The sequence below is a fragment of the Rhinichthys klamathensis genome, unplaced genomic scaffold, assembly GCF_029890125.1.
Source record: "Rhinichthys klamathensis goyatoka isolate OS25496 unplaced genomic scaffold, OSU_Roscu_1.1 h1tg000246l_1, whole genome shotgun sequence".
Classification (NCBI taxonomy): domain Eukaryota; kingdom Metazoa; phylum Chordata; class Actinopteri; order Cypriniformes; family Leuciscidae; genus Rhinichthys; species Rhinichthys klamathensis.
The window spans coordinates 91,154-117,435 of NW_026606768.1; the positions used below are offsets into that span (position 1 = coordinate 91,154).

The window sequence follows — 26,282 nt, forward strand, 5'->3', positions numbered from 1 at the left end:
AAACTAAAAGCAATATCCTCCATCTTGTTTGGAAGCTAAGCTAACAGGCGCTGTGGAGCCAGATGTAAAGTTACGACAATGGCGAAATGTACTCAATATGATATGGAAGAAGAGGATTTCGAAAGTCTGATGCTCGAATCAGATGTTCGTGGCTACTTTTACGAGCCGCAATATAGCGAAGAGCAACTGAGGCTGATGGAGGAACAGGAGGCGGCTGCCTGTCGCGGACCGGCTCGAGCTGGGGTGGACTGGTGGTGCCTGTGCTCTCACTGTGCGCCTACGGACACAGAGATAGAGTCCGTCTGCTGCAAAGAATTTCAACGATGCCAATTTCTCCTGGACGAAATCTCTGAATCAGACGAGGACACGGACGTTTGTGTTGTGAACCATCCTAGTTTCACACCGCACATGTTCTGACTGAACATCCCGGTACCATGCAATAATTCAACATTTCGAAAGAAACACAAATGAGGAGTAATTCACTAATGAGTTCGCCATCTAACTGGAAATTTTGTGTGAAATGAATTTCAAGCTCTGGTGGTAGCTAGCCTTGTAGACGGAAGAGTGATTTCTCTGATAGGCGGATACCTCATAGGCGCTGTTCTGGATTAGTGGGAGTGGCGTGTGGAGCTGTGCAATGTGGTGCATTGTGGGAGGAGTTGTCTTTCATACAAATGCGCCCTAAAGTTACTTTCTGTCTTTCCTCGGTCAAGAAGGCACCAAATTCGAAATTTATTTTACATTTCGACTACATAAATGGCCCACTTTCAATAAAGATTAATGTTCCCACGGGTGAAATGCTCCTTTAATGAAACAATTTAAATTTTTGGGTGAACTGAACTATCCCTTCAAACATTCTAAGTCTACTCATAAATATATTCTATATATAGAATATTGTCAAAAGGCAAAAAAAAATCTAATTTGGTAGCTATATTTTGTTTTTATAATTATTGAAGATGTAGAGAGACACACCGCTGAGACAGAATAGGAATAATATGGTTGAATGTCATACCAATTGACACTGCGGTCTCTTTAGAATCCCCTGTGATCATCTTCACTGCCACTCCAGAGTTGATGAGAGTCACCACAGCCTCTTTCACTCCAGCTCTGGGAGGGTCGATGATGCCCACTAGCCCCAGGAAGGTAAGAGCGCCCATCTCAGAACCAGAAGCAAATGCCAGCACTGCCAGAGGACAGATGAAGAGCATCAGCTTCTGCCAAAACCTGCTTGATCTCAATATTATTACTGTGTCCTCCATGAAATGTCTTTAATTAAAAGAAGCTAATAGAGAGGAAAGTCAAAATGTGAAAGCACTTCTTCTGTGTCCTCAGAGACTCAATCTTATCAAAACAAGCCAAATGATAAGCAGGCCAGCTGAAAGATAGAAAAGCCTTGCCAGGGAGCAACTAAGGAGACACCATAAGAGTTGATACAAATAGCATGCATGTCATTTCAAAGGTATGTGGCAGGTAAGCTGTTTGACATTAAGCCACAGTTCGGAAAACCAAAGGAGCTGAACCCTTCAGGAATGCTCTTAAGAATAAGCTGTGACTGAAGTTTAAAGCATCCTTAAAGAATAAATGTATTAATTTCTTTTTTTTTTAAACTAGAAAACAATCTTAGTAATCCCAAACTTTTAAACGGTACTAGTGTAACAAGTGCTGTACCTCTGAGACCCGCAGTGCCCATATAGCTCTTCTGCTGCTGGTAGAGTTCTCTCTGCTGGTGAGTCAGAGGCAGAGTGACGCCTTTACTGTTGTAGGAAGTACAGAAGCGGATGATCTGCTCATAGGCGCCCTTCACAAAGAACATGGCAGGCTTATCCTGTTATTTAAACCGATGTAAGGAAAGATATAATTAGTTTCGTATAACCAGGCTTTTGACTACAGAATAACTTTGTAGCTTATTCTGACAAAGGGCTGTGTAATTAGTGACCACCTTTTTAACATTTAACATTTAAGGCCCCGACATACTTCAAGCTAAAACGAAGAATGAATTGATGTGACATCAATTCGAACAAAATCAGGCCAAAATGAACTTTGTTTGAAGTTCGTTTTAGGAGTTCGAAACAGCTTGCCAAAGCGAACTTTCTGGAAAAGTTTGTTGCGGCTGGTAAAAATGTACATATTCATCTAACCGTTGCACTCAGCAGCGTGGGTGGCGTCAGATGCTTAGTGCTTACTAACAGTATATTGCTGCTCAAGTATTTCAAACATCAGTTTACCCTTTTACACTTGACGAATAATGAAAAAGAACTTAGCCCTGAGTATATCAGGGCCTTGAATGGGTCAACACATTAACAGATCAACATGCAATAAAATGGTAGCTCATTTAAATGATTATTGAGTCTTTGAGAATGGTCATACACACAAACCAGATGAAACGATTGATTGAAGACTATGATCAGAATTGACGTCTAACAATTCTGACAAATTCCCTTTAAGGCAAGTAATTTCACTCGGTGGCCATCTTTGAAACACTTTCGGGCAGCTATTTCAGTCATGCAAGTACAGCCTCATCGGTTTTAAATGAGGAAAGATCAAATTCTCCAAAGCTGTTCACCAAGCTTACGATTAAAATTCATATTTTAAATCACCAATGAAATCTGACAACTGTCTCATAAATGGTTTCTTATGCTCAAATTAGTTAAAACAAGTTAATTTTTCAGGCTAGACCAGCCATGCACATGTGCGCTCTTAAAGGGATATTCCACCGTTTTTTCATATTAAACTATGTTATTCCCTAAACTAAGACGAGTTGATACATACCTCTCTCGTCTCAGTGCGTGCACTAAATCGCTCTGTCTTGCGGCGAAACTCTGATATCACTTAGCTAAGCCCAGTTCATTCATTTGGAGACAAGCAGAGAAGCGAGCAAACACCTTCACGTTTTCCCTATTTAAATACAGTTACACGAGTAGTGTAACTCGACCAAGAATGGTGACAAAATAAAACGTTGCGCTTTTCTAAGCGTGTAAAGTGGATAACTATAATGTATAGCGGAATACCATAGCAAGTGCTTGGGAGCACTTTGACTCAGCGCAGTAATATCATCACTCGTGAAAAATCCTCTCCCCCTCTCCGGAGTGATGATATTACTGCGCCGAGTCCATAGATATATATGCGCAGAGGTATGTATCAACTCGTCTTAGTTAAAGGGATAGTTCGGCCAAAAATGATATTTAACACATGCATTACTCACCCTCAAGCCGTTCGAGATGCATATGTCAATCTTGTTTCAGACGAACACATTTTCAGTTATTTTAGAAAATTTCTTAGACCCTTCAGTGGATATAATGTGAAGCAATGGGGTCCACCTCCTTCAAGTCCCAAAATGTGCATACTACCTTCACAAAAGTAATCCATCCGGCTCCAGGGGGATAAACGAAGGCCTTCTGAGGGTAATCCGTGCGGTTTTGTCGTAAAAATATACATATTTAAAACTTTATAAATGAAAATATCTGACTTCCGGCAACGATCGACGCGCGTTCACGGGTGATGGAAGTCGGCGTACGAGGTAGGACGTAGCGTAGGAACCGTCGTGACGTAGACGTTGTTTTGCTCTGCTCTCTGGCTGCGCAGGCGCGTTCGTTCTACGTCACGACGGTTCCTACGCTACGTCCTACCTCGTACGCCAACTTCCATCACCCGTGAACGCGTGTCGATCGTTGCCGGAAGTCAGATATTTTCATTTATAAAGTTTTAAATATGTATATTTCTACGACAAAACCGCACGGATTACCCTCAGAAGGCCTTCGTTTATCCCCCTGGAGCCGGATGGATTACTTTTTTGAAGGATGTATGCACATTTTGGGACTTGAAGGAGGTGGACCCCATTGCTTCACATTATATCCACTGAAGGGTCTAAGACATTTTCTAAAATAACTGAAAATGTGTTCGTCTGAAACAAGATTGACATATGCATCTCGAACGGCTTGAGGGTGAGTAATGCATGTGTTAAATATCATTTTTGGCCGAACTATCCCTTTAAGGGAATAACATAGTTTAATATGAAAAAACGGTGGAGTATTCCTCTAAGCAAGCATCTCAGAATAGCAACCGGAGCTTCTAACAGCAGCTGAGGTGATGTGATGACTTTACCAATCGTCAATTGGCTCTTTTATATAGAAGGGGGGACTTATTCCTTATGGTGGGAAAATTTAATGTGAGCGCACAGTCTTTGTGTACATAAAGTCTTTGTTACAGATTATTTCCAAGGCATAACACAGAAAACAAAGCAGTGAATCTAGCAAATAGTTGTTCTTATGCAGCAGCCTGGTACCTAAACGCACTTGTTTCCCGGTGGACTGATAAACAGTTGTGCATCCTGACTTCCATAAACTGCATGAAGCTGGCCACACAGATTGGATCTTAAGATTTCCAGAGAGTACTTTAAGAGCGCTCAGTCTCAGCGTGAGAATAATAATAAATAGCCAGCCAAGTGGAAAAACATTTGGGCACTGTCCATCCATTTCAAGACATGTTTGTTTAATGCAAGTAAATCAATAGGATCGGCAAAGTGAATGTAAATTTCAACGTGCACTATTGTGATATTGCCAAGGAATTTTCAGCTCCAATTACCTTCCACTATCTACTCCAAGTTTACAAAGTTCTTTATGCCATGTGGCACAGCTTACTTGCTGAGTGCGATGGACGACGCGGACTGCCATCCACTTCTGCTCTGAGGAGAAGGGAATCTCTTCCAACCGCACAAACTCCTGCTGCAGTCCCTCCAAACCCATCTATAAACAACAGAAAATAAATAGACATGTGGTTACATACTCAGCTCACTTGAATCCTTAAAGAAAGATATAGAAAATCCAATCTAATCTCAAAGAGACAGATCAGTTCCGGTTCCATGAAAAACTCTGATAAAACAGAGTGGCTAGATACAAAATCAGAATATAAAAGAAAGGCAAGGTCAGATAATACGAGACAAGGTCTTTGCCGCTAATGTGGAAAATTGAAGCAAAGATGCCTCAACAAAAAGACTGTTCAAACATAAAAAAAATAAGCATTGTAGTGCCCAATACAGCAAGTGAAAAGTCTGAAACTCTTTCACACTGGCCCCTGTGCAATTCTTATAGTTAAGGGCCTGATCAAGAACACCCTAAAATTGTGGCTTTGAGTTTTGCGCAGACAAGAAAACCGTAAAAATCTAGTTCTTTTTATCCTTGTATTTGAATCACAATTCTCTCAGTTTAAACCCCAAGTAAATGTCCCTGTGGTGAAAACAATATTATTAATGTACCAGACGTTAACACAACTGGGACCCTCAAGGGAGATGCTGTTGCCACAGCAACCTGTTCTATGGGGTGTGAAAGCATGTCTGCTCATCTTAATTAGCATGAGTGAGAAGAACAGATTCAAACACTCTCTGTTTGCCAAAATAAGGTGACACGAGGTGACAGACAGTATCAGGCAGGCATTATTGCCACAGGCTGTTGCCTCATGTTTGAACAGGTGGGAAGAGCCAACACAGGCACGTCCAACCATACTGTTTGGGTTTAGTTATGATATAGTTGCATGTGATATCCAGTGCTTTAAGTGGGCCGGTACGCACCGGTACTCAGTACCGCCACTTCCAAATATAGCTCTTGAGCGTACCGCCACCTCTCCGTGCGCCCAGAACGTGCTTTTAGCGTACCGGTACGCTCATTTGCACATCTGTTTTAATCCTTTGGCTGCGCTGCCGCTTTTCAGAGCTCCCTTCACAATGCATGCCTCCTAATTCGTCCCACCGAGACCAGAGACTACATTACCCATACACCCTTGAGTTTTACAAGTGAAAAGCGCATGCGTCGCTTTTGCCGCTGTCAGTGTTAGCTGCTCGGTTAAAATACAAATAGAGCATCACAGTGCGTAACTGTTTGGTTAAACCCCGCGAAGGTCCGTGAAGACTGAAGATCGTGTAATGACGTAGGGCTAGCTCATTGGTCGCACGCGCCATTGGATGTGCAGTTGCCGCAGTACAGCCTATGAGCGAGCCAGATGCTCAATGTGTTTTACATATAAGCTTCATTAAATCAGAAAAGGAGTTTCCCTGCACATTCACTATATGAAATTCACTGGAGGAAAAAGTTTGCGTGGCCGTCGTCAGATTTGGAAGTCGCTCAAAATCTTTCGCGGTTGTGGCTTCAGTCGACTTCAGTGAGGCGCGGTGGTTTATGGGATGAGTAGTTCCTTCGCTCGGAAATGAAAATATGTAAACAGTCTTGTACCTTTGATTTTATTTGGATTTTCTCTTAGTTTTTTCACTCGAAATTATATGTTGTATGCTTATGAGTTCAGCCGTAGCTGGTTATCCTCAGACATGCTCTAAAACTCTTTAGATACGGTTTTTCCAAAACGTCAATGGGAGAAATGAATGGGAAATTTACTTCCGGCACCGAAGCTCTCTCGGGCTGTGGGCGGGACTGTGATGCTCTATTATACCCCAGACAATAACATTTAATTTTGTAACAGAATATAAGTTTTTTTTTTTTTTTTTTTACAAATGTAATTTTACTCTGTTTATTAATGTTTTTACTCAACATGTGTGCCGTTTTTGGAGGATTTATGATATCTTTTAAATTTCTATAAATAAATAAATAAATAAATATTTATTTAAATAGGCTTTTTACAACAAAAAAAACAGCATTTTATGTCAAATTCACTTTATAAAAGACACAGATTTTTAACTTTCATTCATGGAGAGAACATGGATAATTTTACATGGTTTTAATGTAAAATTTTTGGCCATTTTTTGGAAAATGCAGTTTTAAAATAAAATAAAAATCACTTTAACCACTAGATGGCTAAAGAGCTGCACTATATGCTATTTGCTATTTGACTAATCAAAATATATCTTTTCACAAGTTTTTCCAGTTGGATTCATATCCACATTTTGTACATTTTTTTTATGTTCAGTAGCTCTTTCTACTGTAGCTCTTTCTAAGGGTATTTTTTCAATACCATTTTGCACATTTTATTTATGTTCAGTAGCTCTTTCTAGCTAAAGCAAATCCACAAACTAATAAAAGGATTTATTATTTTGTATAAGGTCGTCTGTTGACTGCTGTTTATATAAAACCCCTTCAATATAGTTGTTGTTACCTCAGGGGAGGAGGGGAGTCAGCAAAAAATAAATAAATAAGAGTACCGCCACCTCTTTTGGGCCACTTAAAGCCCTGGTGATATCACAAAAGAACAATAATTATTAGAATATCATGCAGGACGCAACATACTGTACCTTCATAGCCAGGGCGATGAGGGCGCCTTCGGTAGGGCGGCCCATTAGGGTGTTGCTCCTAATCAAGGCATCATTGCACACACAGCCAGCCTACAGGATTTCAGACACCAAACGAAATGTGTCACATTATAGTATCCAAAAAGCTCTGCTTTTCATAATATTTACCTCTTAACCTCACCTCCACAATCTTGCTAATGGAGGTGTTGGAGAAACCATGCACCACCTCTCCATCCAGCAATACCTCGCCAGAATTGTTGTACCCGACGCCAGTGACCTGTAAAAGAAATCAGTTAAGAAACATCTTAACACCTTAAAGTCAACATGAAACCATGTTCACAACCTATAGTAAGGCATTTATAAGTGAAACAAGAAAAAAAAAAAGTAGGATGGGACTATGTCGAATTGAGATTTATAGAGATATGAGACTTTATTTTTAGAAGAAACTGAAGGAATCATGAAACATTCTTTCCAAGGAAGTTATTACATTTTGAGGAAAGACTTGAAACTTTAACATACACGCAAATGCACTGTCACACAAAGCTCGAACAGAGACGATAGATGACTTTTAGCAGTCTTTTGACAGTGCTCTGTTTGAAGCCCAGAGGGATGTGGAATAAAAAAGCATGATGTAATAGACCTGGGAGAAGCGACCTAGTAAGTTTAAAAAGTGAGAGACTCAATCTACTCCTCAGCCGACTGCTTTGAAGATTTATTAGAGCACGCCGATAGCACAGCAATGAATTCAGGACTATACACTGATGCCATCAGGCATCTGACACACTGTTTCTGTTCCTGGGAGAGAAAACCAGAGGCTTCTCTTCAGATCCATAGGGCTGATGAAACACTGCAGCATTAACACTTCAGATTGCATATTTCTAATGTGGTAATGGCTTTAGGAAAAACAAGACCTAACAGAGCAAGGCACAACAATACAATTTATTGTCCCGTTCAAAGTTTGGAATTTTTGTAAACTTTTTGAAAGAAGTCTCTTATGCTCACCAAGGCTACAATTATTTGATCAAAAATACAGCAAAAGCAGTAACATTGTGAATTATTATCACAACTTTAAAAAGCTGTTTTCTGTTAATATATTTTAGATTGTAATTTATTGTAATTAAATCATTTTCAGCACCCATTACTGAGGTCTTCAAAGTCACATGATTCTTCAGAGATCATTCTGATTAAATGATTTAATGCTTTCCAATTATAAATTTTGAAAACACTAGTGCTGCTTAATTTTGTGGACACTGATAAATTTCATTAATTGAAAGTTCAAAAGAAAAACATTGCAGAAACATAAATGTTTAGTAATATTACAAACGTATTTACTGTCACTTTTGATCAATTTAAGTGTTTGCTGATTAAAAGTATTAATTTAATAAAAAAAAAACTGACCCCAAACTTTTGAACTGTAGTGTAAATATATATTAAATACTCATTCTAACTGATGTTCCTAAGACTTGCACTAGTTATTCTTTCAAATTGAACCAATCCTTGTGTGGCCAGCCAGCCACTTTGGTAACAGACATCATCAGTTTTGAGAGCAAATCGCTGCATTTATTTTCCAATGTGGGGTGGAAAATCTTCCTAAATGGGAGCTATAAGGACGGACTAACTACCAATTAAAATTACATATGGCTTTAGTGTTTGGTGTCCACATTCTTTGGTCATGTAGTGTAATTTTACCCTCCTGAAAGTTTCAAGGCTCTTACCTCAGCATGCTGTCCATCAGAGCTGAACAGGTGAGTAACTGTCATCTCATTTTTAGTGAGAGTGCCTGTCTTATCTGAGCAGATCACATTACAGCAGCCTGGAGAGGAGAGGGAGGTTTCTCAGTTTAATACAGACAATAAAGATATTCTGATTTCCATGAAATCAGTGCAAGAGAAAATGCAAATGAGACCAAGTATTAAAACGATTGAAAAATACTGTCCAAGACACCTACACAATGATATTTTCACATATTAACACAAACAACATTTGTGTGGAGTGACAACACCCCTATAGTAAAATATGAATGTATGGCCTTAAGTGGTAACAGCTTTACAAATGGGAAATGGCTCATGTAATAAAATTTGAGTTGAAAATTGTATAACTTTTATTTATATAAATAAATTCAATATTTTTGTTTTATTAAAAAAGAAATAATAATGTCAAATAATTCAATATTGGTCGATCCAATAACTTTTCTATACTCCTAGACACTAAGTATTCCTGTTTTACCATCTGCAATTAGTTCAGCCCAAACTTACAATCAAATATAGTTTTGGAGATAAACTACTCTGCACGCTGCACCAAACAATCCTGGTCCTGACTATGTCCACAATATAGCACATCTTTAAGTGCTACTTGACAAAAGCGTTGTTTCATTATTAGTAAAAAGCCATTATGTTCATCACATGATTGAAAATGGTTCTAAGCAAAGCAATAAACATTTCTTGAAAATGTTACTGACACCCACAAGAGCAATTTGCAATAATGTGTTTACTCCGCTTTATATTAGTGCATGTTCAGTGTGAGTGTGGCTGGTCGTCTGACTCTGGTGGTTTCTCCCCTCTGTGGCCTTACATAATCATCAGTCATGAGAATCAGTCAGCCCACAAAGTGACTTTTTGTTCTTCTGTGAGCTGGCCAACAGGAAGGAACTTCCTGACACAAGGACTTTGTCAGAACATTAGATGAGAGTTCCATTGACAATAGAGTACAGATCATTTACAGCGTGTCCTTTAATTCAATTGATCAGTGTTTTGTGAACATTCCCAACCCTTTGCAGATAGCAGGAAAATAAATTCAATGGTATTTTGCTAAAAATTCATTGTGACTTAATTAATTCTAGCCAGATACCAACATAGGTAGGTTTGCGTGTCATGCCCTCATACTTGGAATGACTACTGCCCACTACAATGTGCTTTGAGAGAGAAACCAATAAAACTTTTTGCATGATAAACAATTTTTGTAATCTATTGGGTCACCACATGATGTCCAAAGCAAAATCTGGGTCATGAACCAAAACCACTGGTTTACGTCACAATGTAGAACATACCCAGAGTCTCCACTATGGGCAATTTTTTAATGATCGCTCGTTTCTTCACCATCCTCATCACTCCCAGTGCCAAAGTCACCGTCACCACGATGGGGAGGCCTTCTGGGATAGCTGCCACGGCCAGGCTGAAGAGAAGAGCAATGATGCAACACTTAAAAGACTGAAACCTGCACTACACATCAAGTCACATGCCTCTTGGGAACATCCGTCTCTGTGCTAGGCTAATTAGGACATACCTGACGCCTATGGTGAACATGTCTAGAATATTCTTCCCCTGAAGCCATCCGACCATCATGATCACCCCTGAAAATGGAAATATATTAGTGCCATCACAGAGAGCGGAGGCAGGTATGACAGAACAGAAATTAGGGTTTGCATATTTAATGAGATGTTATGTATCACTAGCTCATGAAAGTGCAATGAATGTTAATTGGACAATCTTAACAAGATGTCTACCGATTATCCCAAAGGAATAAAGGGAGAGCTGTTTTCCCAGCAAATCCATGCTTTTCTGTAATGGGGTTTTAGGAGCCTGTTTAAAAAGCAAAAAGAAAGAAAGAAAACATTTAAATATGAAGCAAATGTGTTTTTTAGAGCATCAATCTCTCTGGTTTATGCTTGATTACCTCCTCTGCTTGCATCATCTTAAAAACTTCACCAAATTCAGAATTTTCTCCAGTGCCTATGACAATGCCCTATAATTTAAAAGCAAAATTATTAAAAATGTGTGCAAATGATACATCTTATTCAATGAAAAAAAGAAAAACGTCTAGTCTCACATAGAATCTTTATACTTTTTTCACATTTTCTAATTATGTGGGGAAATCTGAAGAATGGATAAATAACCAAATAAATAAATAAACAAACACTATTTAATACAATAAAATAAACAATGATTCAATATTTATTTTTATTCCACTAAAAAAAATACAAAACAATAATTAAGTGAATATCTGAGTACTTGGACATCAACAATTAACGTTCAGGAGAACAATAACTGTGTGACTTGACTGAACTTCAAAACTTTTCACACACTATAAACTATAAACAAACATGTTTAAAAGGGGCATTTTTTTTACATTTTGCAAACAGTTATGGTGTTATTATTGGTGGTGCAGTACTTGTCAAAAGTTTGGAAACATTATAATTTTTAATGTTTTTGAAAGAAGTCTCTTATGTTCACCAAGGCTGCATTTATTTAATCAAAAATACAGTAAAAACAGTAATATTGTAAAATATCATTACAATTTAAAGTAATTGTTTTCTATTTTAATACATTTAAAAATGCAATTTATTCCTGAGATGACAAAGCTGAATTGTCAGCATCATTACTCCAGTCTTCAGTGTCAATCATTCTAATATGCTGATTTGCTGCTCAAGAAACATTTATTATTATTATTATTAATGTTTTTTGCTGCTTAAAAATTATAATGTATTCAAACTTTTGACAGGTACCTTGTGGTCCGATGCATCGAAAAGCAATTACAAAGATGTAACAGTACCTTAACCATCCCACAGTGCACCAGCAAAATTTCACCTTATTAAAACATTTACTCTTTCAAAATGCAATTATACTGAAGAAAAACAAAAACATGCAAGCAGTGGGGGATATGTATAATTTTATTAATGAAGGCAGCTTGAATTATGAGTTCTCTGAGGACTTCTGTGGAGGGGTAGATTCAGTTCAGGTCTAGATGTAACTGTACCTTGGCCTTCCCACAGCGCACCAGCGTACCCATGAAGGCAATGTTACTGCGGGACGTGATATCGCCATTGGCGGCAGACGGCTGAGGGGCAGAGGTCTTCGTGCAGGGGGTGGTCTCTCCTGTCAAACTGGACTCATCAACTGTCAGATCCAATGCCTGCAGGGAAGGTTCAGCTTCACTAACAGGCCATTAGAATATTGCTGCCATTTCAAGCACAAGAATTTCCACCACTAACTGCCATTTGAATGTGCAATTCAGAAAGCCGCAAAGCACATATTTGTCTGGCATGTTTTTGACTGCAACAGTGTAACAGTAATAGTTTACATGTGCATCACTTTCCAATTAAGTCCAATTCTGGATAAGCCATCATTTATTATAACACAAAATTAACTTTGTTTGGACATTCTGTTACAGTGAATATTCTGAATTAAGTGTCTCTAGAAACTGTAGTATTGGCTTAATCCGTTTATGGCAATAATAAATAATTGGAGTTTATATAATCAGAATATGACCAAATTATAATTCATAATAGAATATTGTGCATAAAAGAGACACATGGAAGAGGAGAAAGAGACAAGTATATATATATATATATATATATTCATTTCACACCTCGAAAAGACGCAGGTCAGCCGGGACTCTCTCGCCGACTGATAGACAGACGGTGTCTCCGGGTACAAGCTCTCGAGCCAGAAGATGCTCCAGACGTCCTTCTCGAACACTGGAGTACAAGGAGAGAGGAGATGAGTTGGAAAGAGAAATAGAGAGGGCGTCAGAGGGATTGAGCGTTAAACGGTTTGAAATTAGGCCAGTGAAGTCGTGTGGACAGACCTTGAGATTTGTGCCCTACGGACTAGATGGAGGTCATATACTTTTGTGAATGTAGTTCCAACAGTCTTGGCAATGAAAAAATGCTTGTTGCCAGAATCATGTAAGAGTGGCAGATAAAAGGAGGATAACACATTGTGGTGCGCAACAAGGCTTAAGACTGTGGCACGGCCCAGTTTTGAAGTGCAAATAGGAGACTTTGTGTGTTTGAAGTGGAAATTACACCTCCAGTTCTCACTCTCTCCATATGTTGTCTGAAAGGCTGTCTTTTATGCATTTGGTGGGTGTAAAGCTCTGGAAAATACACCTAAGACATCAAGACCTCACCCACAGATAACCCTCACATATTAAATAGTAAAAAAAAGAAGCTTATTTTTTAAGTCTATTTTTAAGGTCAAATCCAGGTTAACATAATATATAAAACAACTAAAAACCTACATAAGATGTTTAAGATTTATTTTTTTAAAAAGAACTGAGGATTTCAGTAGAATAAAAAACTGTTTTCTCAGAGGATCACAGTCCAATAAAATATGTTTCACAGACAGTGACCCTGGACTGAGGCACATTTGGTGGGATCGTCATCTGATAGTAAAAATGTGTGACTAATGTGTGCGTTTCCTAATCATCATCAAAAGTAAAAGACTTTTGTTCCAGAAATTATTCAAATGAAACAAACTACCGTTCAAAAGTTAGAGATAATGCATACTCAGTGAGGATGCATTAAATTGATCAAAATGGACAATAACGATTTAACAAAGGTAAAAGATCTCTACTTTAACCTTTTTATTTGGAGCCTGAAAAAAGCATACCACTGCTTCCTCAAAAATATTAAGAAGCACAATTGTTTTCAACAATGATAATAATAAGAAATCTTTCTTGAGCACCAAATCAGCATATTAGAATGATTTCTGAAGGATCATGTGACATTGATGACTGAAATAATAGCTGATGAATATTCAGCTTTGCCATCACAAATTTTAAATTGAAATACTATTTCACAATATTACAGTTCTACTGTATTTTCGAGCAAATCAATGCAGCTTTGGTGAGCATAAGAGACTTACTTCAAAACAATTGAACAGTAGTGTAAATACTTTCCCAAAAGCAGGATTGATTTTGTGTCATTTATTTATTAAACCTGAGCCAATTCTAATAGCCACTTATTTTTGACATATAATCTATTAAAGCTGTGGAAGATAAAGCACTTTTTGAATTCTGTAGATAATGCTCACCAATGGCATTCTGGAGGCACAAGTTTCCCTAGTTCCTCCAGTGATTTTTCTGAGCGGTATTCCTGAAATGAAGCAGAACAGAGCTGACAGTAAATGTCCACCACACTTACACTCTCACTACACCTCATTAAATAGACTTTTTCCAAAGTATCTCAAAAGTATTCTGACATTTGCATACGCTCTGAGGTCTATAGCTTCAGATGAGTGAAGGCATGTCAAGTGAGGTAATGTCATAAGTGTATGTTGGATTTACCTGTACAAAGGCAACTGTAACAACGATAATAATGGCCTGCAAAAAGAATGACACAAGAGTGTTGATAAACTGATCAAGTACTTCAAGGAAATCAAAAGTCTGACAGAGGGGAGTGAGCAGGAACTTACCACGGTGATACTGACGGCATCGTCAAACTGACGCATCAACACGCTGATGACAGCGGACGCCAGCAGCAACAGGATAAGTGGGTCTTTAAACTGGAGACCAAAAGAAAGAGAAAAATTCAGAAAAATAGACTGCATGGGGGCGCAATGCTTCTCAGAATTCATTGTATCCCACATCTCAAGTTGAAGGTCTGAGTTTATCCGCCTCAGGGGTTGAACGTAGAATAATCAATGTTAGCTATACATGACAGCAACAATTATCGACCTCTGTGTTATATAGTCTGCTTTTTCAGATACCACAGGTACATACGCATCTTTACAGACAGCAAGAGACCACAGCCCGAAACGATTTGCAGTATTGGTCTACAGAAAACATTTTCTATGCTGTAAAATAGTTCAGTTTAGTTGGAAAAAATCCCAAAAGAGTTGGGTATTTCTATTGGTTGACGTAAATTACTTATTTTGAAATAAACATTTTAGTGAAAATGTTACGGATTTAATTACCACTAAAAAAATATTTAAAAATGTTTTAGTGTTTAAAAAAGTGAAAATTCATCATTTGCTAATTTAAATGTGAAATCGCTTTAAATTAATATATTTTGAATCCCAGATTTGCAATAGTGGTAGGTAGTGGTAAATTTAAATCTCCACCCTTATTCAAATATTATAAATGGACTGTATTTATATAGCGCTTTCACAGACCCAATGGCCACCAAAGCGCTTTACATTTTGCCTCACATTCACCCATTCACTCACTCATTCATACACCGACGGCGGTGTCAGCCATGCAAGGCGCCATCCAGCTCGTCGGGAGCAGCTGGGGTTAGGTGTCTTGCTCATGGACACCTCGACACTTGGTCAGGTGGAACCAGGGATTGAACCACCAACCTTCTGGTTTGTGGTTTAAAAATAAACATTCTGACATTAGAGAGGGTTTATCTCATAGGCTATTCAGCAACTCAAACATACCAAACCAACAATTACTAAAAACAGATTTTGCACGGGCATTGTACTAGTCTATCTATAAATTACAGAAATGTCTGTATGTCTGTGTGTCTGTCTGTTAATCGCATATCTCTCGAACTGTTAGTCCGATGGATTTCAAACTTGACAGGTGTCTTGCTACGGGCACGAGTAAGTGCAGTGCCGAGTTTGAAGTTGTTTGGATTAGAAATGCAAAAGATATCGTTAATATATCGGTAAAAGAAGCACACATTGAAGTTGTGGTTTAAAAATAAACATTCTGACATTAGAGAGGGTTGTGGTTTAAAAATAAACATTCTGACATGAACACTCTGTCAGTTACACTGTTTACTTCTGAATATTGTAGTTATTCAGGAATAGTTAGTTGTCAGTCGTTATATATGTAGTTCAATTTTCCATATTTATTGTATGTCATTATGTCAGTATCAGTATTTGCTTTCAACCATGTACAAATAAAAATGTCACTGAACTTTTGCTGTGTAATTGTAACAATGAGCACTCAGACACACCAAACCAACAATTACTAAAAACACACAAAAACTGATTTTGCACATACATACTGTCAAATCGATTATTCGCGATTAAAAAAAATATACACTACACACACACGTATAATATACAGTATATATAAATATAATATATACACAGACACACATACATCTATCTATAAATTACAGAAACATCTGTCTGCGTGTCTGTTATTCGCATATCTCAGTAAAAGCAGCACACGTTGAAGATGTTTAGAAAGTTGTGGTATAAAAAACATTCTGACATTAGAGGGTTGTGGTTTAAAAATATCTGAATATTATATTTTATTCATGGCCATCATTTGTAGTACCCTTTTCACAAACTGTTTGCTCAAGCGTAGCGTTTTCTCAGAGTTCACTGTGTACCCTGCTCCCTGAATCGTCGCGCTTATTCATTTGTGGATGTTAACTGAATCTGTAAGTCAGCTACACCGTTTAATTCTGAATATTATATTTTATTCTGGTGCGGTTAACGTTATTGTTTTCTCAGAGTTTAGGCTCCTGTGTAATAGTAGCCTAGGCTATTCAGCAACTCAAACATACCAAACCAACAATTACTAAAAACACACAAAAACTGATTTTGCACAGGGATTGCACTAGTTTATACTCAATTTACTGAGCAAATACATATTAAGATGTACTGAATATCATCAGAAACCTGAATAATATTTGTATATTTTTTATCTGCATCACCCAGCCCTAGGAGAGACATGTGTCATGCAAAAAAAACCATAAATGATAGACAGGGTATAGAAATATATTAGTTCTCGTTCTACAAACACCAGTTTTATAGTCTACAGAAGAAGGCTAAAAAAAAGGCCTGGTTTCAGAGACAGGGCTTAGACTAAGCCAGGATTAGGCCTTAGTTTAATTAGGACATTTAAGTAGCTTTTATAAACATGCCTTAGAAAAAAACATTACTGGTGTGCATCTTGAGAGTTGAGACAAAACAATGGCACTGACATGTTTTAAAGTCCCCGTAGTCAATAATTTTATCTCTTAAGACTCATCTTTGCTCACCAAAATGACATATTTAAACATGGTTTCCTCTTCATGCCTTAAAATAGCTTTTATTTTAGTATATGCAGTTTAGTATATGCCCCGCCTCCACTCATTCACAGCAGCTCAGAGATCCACTCGTTGACGATCACACGTTGTCATGTGATTGGTTACAAGGTAGTTTGTGACGTCAGAAACACCAGCGTTTTCAAAGCGCGTTTTTGAGACTTTTTTAACTGCCGTTTTAAAGAGAAAATACTCAGCAATAGTGTTGACTAGGGGTGTCCCCGACTAAGGATTTTCATAGTCGAATCAAGATTCGTCAAGTCCTGCCTATAGTTGACTAATAGTCGAACCATGTGTGTGGTGTTGGGGAGGGGGCGGGGCTTTAACATTTTAAAGCCGCGATGTACAGAACATCACACAAAGATATAGAAGAAAATGTATAAAAACATTTTGGATTAATAAAACTAAGAAATAACATAAATAACTGCAGAAAGGCCACACTGCAGATAGGATTTGCATTTCACATGCAAATCAAATTAAATCGGCTGAATTGCCTGTACGAGCATGAAGTAGGCCTACAGCGCAACATCGATGCACTGAAAAACAATCAACAATTAAGAACACAATATACATTTATAATAAATAAAAATACAAAACGAAATAAGTCAGAATCAAGTCACAAGAAGCAGAACAAATGTGTGCAAAATGCCTAAAGTGCAGGGGAACAAATATTCAAAACACAAGTCACAAATAGTTCAATTAGATCACCCTGAGTGATCAATTAATAAAATAAAAATAAAGAAATTATTAAAATAACGAAAGTATGGCCAGGATTGTCAACTTTGTCTTTTTAACTGCAGAAACAACAATAAACGCTAAACTGGAGCGGCAGTCTTTTTAGCTAAACGTGTTCACAGTATCCAAAAATCAAATTGGAACCGGCTGAAATGTTTTGAATCACTTGTACCCATACCTGATCGAAAAAACAAAATCCAGTCTTTCACTCGGCCTGTTCCGTTTGAGTCTTTTCAAATTGTGTACGCGGATAAAATACATTCTAAAACGCTTAACGTGAAAAACGCTTAACGGCTTTGTCCTAAAACTGTTATATTAAAAGATCAAATTCTGTACACACCTTATTAATAAAGCATATTATATAGCCTACAGAAAAGCAGATGAGCCCAGAATATGAACGCAACGCATTTTATTATAGGCTACGTTAAGCATTTTCCTCCCATAGAAAACCGTTAAAGAAAAAGCTTTACGTGACTTTCTATAGGAGAAACGCGTTGCGTTCATATTCTGGGTTCATCTGCTTATCTGCACATAGAATGGTTTCTTAAGGTGTGTAGCCTACTGTGTAGGCCTACATACATTAAGCACGTAAAAGTGCCATTTAAGCGTTTTAAAACGTCCCGAGGAAAACCAACCTGTTAATGTTGGCCGGCAGAAGTGCGATCATGGTTTTCCTGATGCTAAATCCAGCCTTGGAGAATATCCTTTCTGATGGTGTGCATCTTTAGATTTTCTTATCCCAGACATTTTTAAAAGATTTAAATCCCTGCCGACAAGACGCTCCTCTGTCGGTCACGGATCGAAAGTGAAACTTAAATCGGTCACGGGGTGTTTGGATTTATTCACGCTGCACGCACGTTAAAAAATATTTATTAAAAGCTTCTTTCTTTGCACATTTTTATTGACAGCATTATCATAATAGGCTGTATATTAAGGTATTGACAGAAAACCAGTAGTTCTATGTGAAATCAGACATTGAGCACACTCATATAGCCAAAATGACATAATCCTCGTTTAATAACACATCTGCGAAGATTCGGCCGTGAGATTGGTAGTCGAATCAGGCTCCTGCTATCGAAGCATCGAATCTTCGACTATTCGAGGTCACCCCTAGTGTTGACTTATGATTTTGTACATTGTTTGTCTTAAAAACCACATAGACGTTTTCGCCACAGGGGGACTTTAAGATATGTCAGTGCAAAATTGAATTTCAGTTAAAACAGCTAACTAAAACGTGCATTTTAGTCTAATGCAATGCTTGCTGTGGACTGACACTGCTTAGACAGGAAATGTATGTTATTTGGTTTATTTCAAAACCCCCAGGGTCACCTGATAACCAACGGCACCAGAAATTACTAATGACATGCTGGAAAGCTCTAGAAAGTGAAGATTAAAACGATGGGAGTGTAGGTTGCTTTCTTTGATTGGCCACATACAGAGAATGCAGCTTTAATCTACGGCAGGATCTGACACCCGCAGATCGCCGCATCTGCATAACCGGCAATTAACAGCATCACACAAGATGAGCTCATCATTTCTTTTGAACAAGCAATACGGCAGACTTTTTAAAACCAAACCACAGCCACAGTAACAGGCAGGTTACACATAGGAAAGCAAAACAAACTGGGTTTGACTTTGCTGTCTGTTGAAAGTCCTTTGACGTCTACTGTGACACATCAGGATTTACGGCGTGGTTTTATGCTTAGGGCTGGTGGCGCTGTGATAAAAATGCCGTTGAGAATTTGAATAAATCGGGGGGGAAAAGAAAGAAGTATGGGAGATTGTTTTAAAGCAGTGGTGGTGGTCGCGCCTGAAAAATGAAAAACCCTGTCTGATACGTTCTGGTCTGTGAAGCATGGTGCAGTAAACGAGGATGGTGCCTAGAAGAGAGAGAGAAGGCAGGGGGGGGAAACAAAACAGAAAAGAGAGAGACCGAGGGAGGTCGGCACATCCCAAAGCAAACAGCAAATGTGAAGTGACAGATTAAAGGGATGACAGCTTGTTGCTCTTAAAACGACTCTCTGAGACGCAGTGATACCTCAGACAGCCTTGTTCACAGACTCAGCCTTTTCTACTGTGAAAAGCAGAGGTAAGACAAAGGTGAAACTGGGAACTGAGCTTTGGCGTCTTCAGAAAATTAGTGTAATCACAGGTGTTAAATAAGACAAGAAGCCGCTATTGTAATTAAGAAGTAAAGAAATTAGCGCTAATGAGAAATAAAGGCCAATACATTTTCACGCAACAATTACCAGCAAGAACCACGTCGCACTTGACAGTCGTGACATGACATATTTGTCCTACAAGTTTTCCAGTTAGAAATGTACACATGCTTTGCCATTTTAAAGAAATGGGAGTGTAAAATATCGCACTGCAGGGGAAGCCAAAAAGGATGAAGGCGACAAAGTGTGCCAGCTCTGAAGAAGGCCCGGGTGACTGTGGGAAAAAATACAATTCCTCCCCCAGTTATAATGCTATATTTAGCATATCAGCACAAACCTCCTGAACAGGGTGGACTGAAATCTTTTTACAGAGGACAGCAACCTGTCATCTCTTTATTTGAAGAAAGAACTGGATGAACCGGTCGTTTTACAGCTTTAAAGCATTCACACAATAGTGTTATTTTTTGTTGCAAGACTTCAAATAGAAACAATGCTTATGGAGCCCTTCAAACAGGGTGCAAAAATTCACAGTGACATTTTTTTTTTTACATAGTGTGGGCCAATAATTTTTCTTTGACGTCTAAAGAAAACTCACGACCAATAGGGCTGGGAAAAAATAAAAATTTTATGATTCTGTGTCTCAACCCCACAGCAAAGGAAGTCATATTCTACAGTCTGAACTCAACATGTGTTGTCTGATTCACAAGCAAATGATTCTTATCTTGCTTTTGAGCCATTTATTAATTCGTTCATAATTGTTTTTATTTTATTGCAATTAATTGATTTATTTTTTCGTAATTTTAATATTGACTCTGTACTTATTACTTAATTATTCAAGTAAAGAGTTTATAAATAATTGTTTTAAATTAATTAGATAATATTTATATTGAAATTTAACTTAAAGGACTATGTTATTGTGTTAGTTGTGGTATCTAAATAAAATAAATTCTGGTATCAGCAAGTTAAGGTTTTTTTTTTTTTTTTTTTTTTTTTGCCACCCAACCTGAGATATATATTTTTTCCAGAGTGGTTCATCTTCGCTGATGTCAAACTCGTTCCATCCATGGTAGACTCGACGTCGTGAAACCTCCTCCTGGGTGAGACCGAACTGTAGGTCAGCCTAACAGAGGGAGAGAGAGGGAGGGAATTAAGTCAGAAAAATGCAGCCTTCCCAAAATAACACATATCAGATGTGTAACCATGACAACTGACATTAACCACTAACAAATAAGAATGCTGGAGCCATGGAAACAACTAATAAAGCCAGTGTCCTGGAACTTGAGCTTTAGTAAGTCTCTTGTTAGACAGCAGTCGCCCACAATGCATCTCTGCTCCCTGTGTGGAGAAAGATCTTGAGACCAGAGCACTGCATTGTGAACATGAGAGAGCATAAAAGCTAGATCCCTGCACCTAAAGACCTGCTGTCTGGGCAATATTAGGAATGGGGGTCAAAATATTGCTGAGATCAACCAAATCTGATCGCTTTGTATTATTTTAAAACAAACTTCTGATGGCACACAAATGAAAAATATGTCCTGTTTTATTTTCTATTGAAATAGTAACAACCAAGGCGTACTATTCATGGCTTAAGTGCTTCCTAGAGACTGACTGAATGTTGATGACAGTGGATGAATAAATGTCTTCTGAGAGCAGATGGTCATGTCAGTGTGGTGATGGACAAGGCACTACAAGCTCTTTCATAAACGCTGAGACTGCAAGAGCATCCCAGCACTCTCTAATCTTCCTGGCGTGATTCATTAAGGGACACTGTGTGATATCCGCAGGGATGGGCTTTGAATTCCTCAGTGTCAAGGCATGCAGTCTGTGCTTTTGGTGCATGTTTGACTGCATAACGAAATTCAATTGGGCTTCCGCCGCTGCTGTTTCTATAGGTTGTTGCTCTACACTCAAAGTTTAAAGATTTAAACAAGTAGAACATGATCCAGGATCAAGATCCTGTCTTGTTCCTGAAACATAATTCCTATCAAACAATCATAGTCCTATCCCTTACCCTGGTATTAAAATCAGATAGCAGTGCTGAATCTGATCCAAAAACAACAAAGGATATTGACTCATTTAAAGTCATCATTCAATTTTGTTCCCAGAAGTCCTTCCTAGAAGTTCCTAGAAACTGCTTTCTGAAATGCCTGATTCTAATTGGTCAATTGTGGCATTCTGCAGTCAAATATTTATTTATTAGTATAATAACTACTTCACATTGTTAATCCTGATTTTCCTGCCTGAGTAATTTTGCAAAAATTATGGACTATCCCATATCCCACTGGTCACATTAACATTTGTGACCAAAATTTACTTGGGGTCTAGAAAGAATTGTAGATTTATTTTACTAGGGCTGGGTATTGGCAAAGATTTCACGATTAAATTCACAAGCTTACACTTTGATTCAATTCTGATTCTCCATTAAATTCAATTGAATATTGATTTATTGAAGTAAATATCAGGTACAGTACATGACAAATTTTATATAAAAAAAATATTTAAAAATTATTATCTCTTAAAATGATCTGATTTGTACAGGCTACATACATTTAAATAACACAAAATGTAATATACATTTTTTTTATTATAATAACTTTAATGACAATTATGTTTCTACTTGTTTTTTGAAATATAAACATTTAAATGGTGGCTGTCATAAAACATGACAGATTTATTCAAACACATTAAATATTGAAGAACAGGTTAAGTATAAAATACAATGAATGAATGTGAATACAGTGTATATAATATTAGCAAAATGCTACTCTCTAGAGTTCATTATCTAGCTGACTAACGAGTATATGGCTATTAAATAACTTTTCTGAGGTAAATGTAACATTACGTGACATTGTTTACAAGCTGTTTTATTGACGTCTTTCACAAGTTGAAACACTCACTGAACGTGATTACACGAGACATTGATATAGGTTTTGGTAAGTTGCACTGTATCTTTTAACATACAGCTGATGTTCATAACATACAGCTCCGCACTGACGCTTCGCTTGATCAACAGCGACCTGTCGCCACATTAAAGAGCACCAAAGCGGTATTTATTGCTTGAATTTCTGAATAAAATTAACAGAATTTAAAGGCTGAGACTTTTTTTCATATCGAAAGTAACAAAGAACAAAGCTTATTGCAATTTATTGGATGGGAGATGCGCTACAAAGTTCTGTCATTAACTAAACTGACCAGACTAAAATATCGATTCTTGGGATTTTACAAGCGATATCGGTTCACCAAAATAAGAATCAATTAAAAAAATCTATATTTTACTCAGTTGTCAACTATAAATGAAATTTCAGACTGAATGGTCTTGGTTTCATGTGAACCCTTTTACATGGCTCAAATAAATCAAGATGAAAAATACATGTAAACATGCTATGTAAACATGTCATTAATCACATTTGTGACTAGTGGGGAAACACAGAACCCATTTTGAATAAGTAATTGATTAACATTATAAAACACCACATTAAAAAAAGTTTAATAAAAAAAAAAACGTCAAATCCCCCACAAATACCAGTTAATAAAAAAAGACCAATGGAGCATTTTTTTGTTTTGTTTCTCACAGGTTTCAACTGTGATCAAGAATGAAGCATGCTGGGAAAAATTTGGGATGAAATGGCCAAAATGTTCAAATTTAGTCAATTATTCAGTTTATACAACAGTTACCACATGTACAAGTCTTTCCGGCATAGGGCTGTGCGATATAGCAAAAAAAATTATCACGATATAATGTTTCATATCGTTTGGTATCGATAATTATTGACATTTTTTATGACCTTTTTTTTTTTAAGACAAGTAGAAAAGTTTGAAATTAAACCACTGTTGTTGTTTTTTATCCACATTATTAAGGGAAACAACAAATTATATATTAGCTTTAGCAGTCAAAAACAAAATAAAATGTAAACAAAAATATCTTCTTTATGTCTTATATTAAGATAAAAAAGTAAGTGTTAAAGAAACTCTTGAACTTAAATAAAATGTTACAAAATGTGTGCAATGTAAAAGTGTAAACGTAGAACAATCAAGGCAAACTTTGAGGTAGATCAACATCTGTAATAAGTAGGGGTGTAATGGTTCAAAAAATTCTAGGCTCGGTTTGATAGGACACAGTGGTGTCACGGTTCGGTACGTTTTCGATACAGCAAAAATTAAGAAATGCCAGAGAAATTTCCTTGATTTAAAAAAATTATAATTTGTATTTAAAAGAAAAATAATTTTTAAATAAGTGTGTTTTCCTACATCTTGAAACTTTTAGTTTTATAAATGGGGGTAATCTTTGAAGGATAAACAAATAATGTTTTGGTCATCACATTAAAAATAACATTTAAATATGATAATATTTGAGTTTTGAAGTGCTGGAAAAAGATGTGTGACTAACTTGAAAGCATTTTACTATTCCTGCCAAACTTTCATGGTTACAGTTAGTGTTACTACATTAAATCCATGATGAATGTTGCTGATCTGTGGACTTAAAGCTTATAACTAGTTCAATTATGGCACAATGTATGACTAGAAAATCAAATTCCAAATCACAGTCTTTGCTGTGCCAATTTAATTGATATAAGTAGTGTAGAACATTATATAGAAACTGTGTCTATTCCTCGTTTAAGTGAGGCCAAATAATAAATCCACTGTAGGATCTAGGAAAAATCTTATTGTAATTAAACCTGAAAATCTAAATATCAGTGAACAAAAACAATTTCTAAAACTAGGTCTTCTAAACATTAGATCGCTCACACCTAAGGCGGTTATTGTAAATGAAATGGTCACAGATAATAGCTTCGATGTACTTTGCCTTACTGAAACCTGGCTTAAACCAAACGAGTATTTCGGTCTAAATGAGTCTACCCCGCCAGGATACTGTTATAAACATGAGCCCCGTCTGATCGGTCGTGGCGGCGGTGTTGCAACAATCTATAGAGATATTATTAATGTTACTCAGAAAACAGGTCACAGGTTTAATTCGTTTGAAGTACTGGTGCTAAACGTTACGCTCTTAGATGTAAGATATAAATCCATATTATCTCTAGCCTTGGCTACTGTATATAGACCTCCAGGACCATATGCTGATTTCCTAAAAGAGTTTGCAGACTTTCTCTCAGATCTATTGGTCAATGCCGATAAAGCAATAATTGTTGGAGATTTTAACATACACGTAGATAACACAAACGATGCGTTAGGGACTGCGTTTACAGATTTATTAAACTCCTTTGGGGTCAAGCAGAATGTCAGTGGTCCCACTCATCGTCTAAATCATACACTAGATTTAATTATATCATATGGAACCAATCTAACCGATATAGATATTATACCGCAAAGTGACGATCTCACCGATCATCACATGGTAACTTGTATAATACGCACTGCTGAAATTTGTCATGTTGCGCCACGTTATAGACCAGGCAGAACAATCCTTCCGACCACTATAGATAGATTCTCAAATAGCTTACCTGATCTATCTCAGCTGCTCAAAGAACCCAAACAAACAGATGAACTAGAGGAAATGACTAGCAGTTTGAGCACCATTTTCTCTAGTACATTAGATATTGTTGCAATGCAAGATACTGTCGCTTGGGTTTCTCCCAAGGTTTTTTTCTCCATTCTGTCACCTGATGGAGTTTTGGTTCCTTGCCACTGTTGCCTTGGCTTTTGGCTTGCTTAGTTGGGGACATTTAACATTTAATATTCAATAATATTATTGATCTGCCTTACTTAAGGTGGACGTTGACGCAATTTCTTTTAGAAACAAACTTTGTTATATTGTTTTCATGTTATCACTGTGAAGCGCTTTGATACAATCTGTATTGTAAAAAGCGCTATATAAATAAAGGTGACTTGACTTGACTTGACAATGTTTCTCCTGGTTTCCATGCCAGCGCTGTTTGATTTAGTAGAGATCTACGGTTAACGGCGATGTTATTACTTCTGTGGCGAATTCAAATGCTTTCTTTACTGGATCTCATAGCGCTGTGTAGTAACAGTGCTGCTTGATCAAGATCGGCTCGCGCTGCACAGACATTGGTCCAAACTGAGCGTGAAGCACAAAATAATGAGTAGTGCAGTTTTTGTTCCGCTTTCATTACGTTTGCCATTTGATGTTGGGCAACATTGTGGTGGTCGTGCCATCTTTAACTTCGCAGTCCACTTACGAATCACGTTCGAATGGAACGGACCTTCATTCAACATGATGTGGAGACAAGAGGCAACATTCTTATCTGAAAAATTAAGCCTACCCGGAAGTGCGAAAAACTCTAATACATCGAAAATCCGCTAGGGGCAGATCCCAAAAGGGAGCAAATGTCCATGGACCCCATGTTAAAATGTCCGTTTTCACAGCATAAATTCATGTTTTTACAGGTTGGTCCCATAGACTTTTATTGTATTT

General features: G+C 37.4%; 1 protein-coding gene across 1 annotated transcript in view; it reads right to left on the reverse strand.

Annotated features, from left to right (window-relative positions):
• Positions 1-26,282, reverse strand: part of atp2c1 (ATPase secretory pathway Ca2+ transporting 1) — a 52,517-nt gene that overhangs the window by 8,374 nt on the left and 17,861 nt on the right. Inside the window, exons 3-18 of the mRNA XM_056266177.1 lie at positions 20,892-21,008; positions 14,422-14,511; positions 14,294-14,329; positions 14,041-14,102; positions 12,593-12,701; positions 11,981-12,136; positions 10,901-10,969; positions 10,731-10,806; positions 10,511-10,577; positions 10,275-10,399; positions 8,944-9,041; positions 7,410-7,505; positions 7,232-7,321; positions 4,638-4,742; positions 1,669-1,825; positions 1,013-1,183 (exon numbers count right to left, since the gene is read on the reverse strand). Coding sequence (XP_056122152.1) covers positions 1,013-1,183; positions 1,669-1,825; positions 4,638-4,742; positions 7,232-7,321; positions 7,410-7,505; positions 8,944-9,041; positions 10,275-10,399; positions 10,511-10,577; positions 10,731-10,806; positions 10,901-10,969; positions 11,981-12,136; positions 12,593-12,701; positions 14,041-14,102; positions 14,294-14,329; positions 14,422-14,511; positions 20,892-21,008 — 1,624 coding nt within the window. The remainder of the gene's footprint in view (positions 1-1,012; positions 1,184-1,668; positions 1,826-4,637; positions 4,743-7,231; positions 7,322-7,409; positions 7,506-8,943; positions 9,042-10,274; positions 10,400-10,510; positions 10,578-10,730; positions 10,807-10,900; positions 10,970-11,980; positions 12,137-12,592; positions 12,702-14,040; positions 14,103-14,293; positions 14,330-14,421; positions 14,512-20,891; positions 21,009-26,282) is intronic.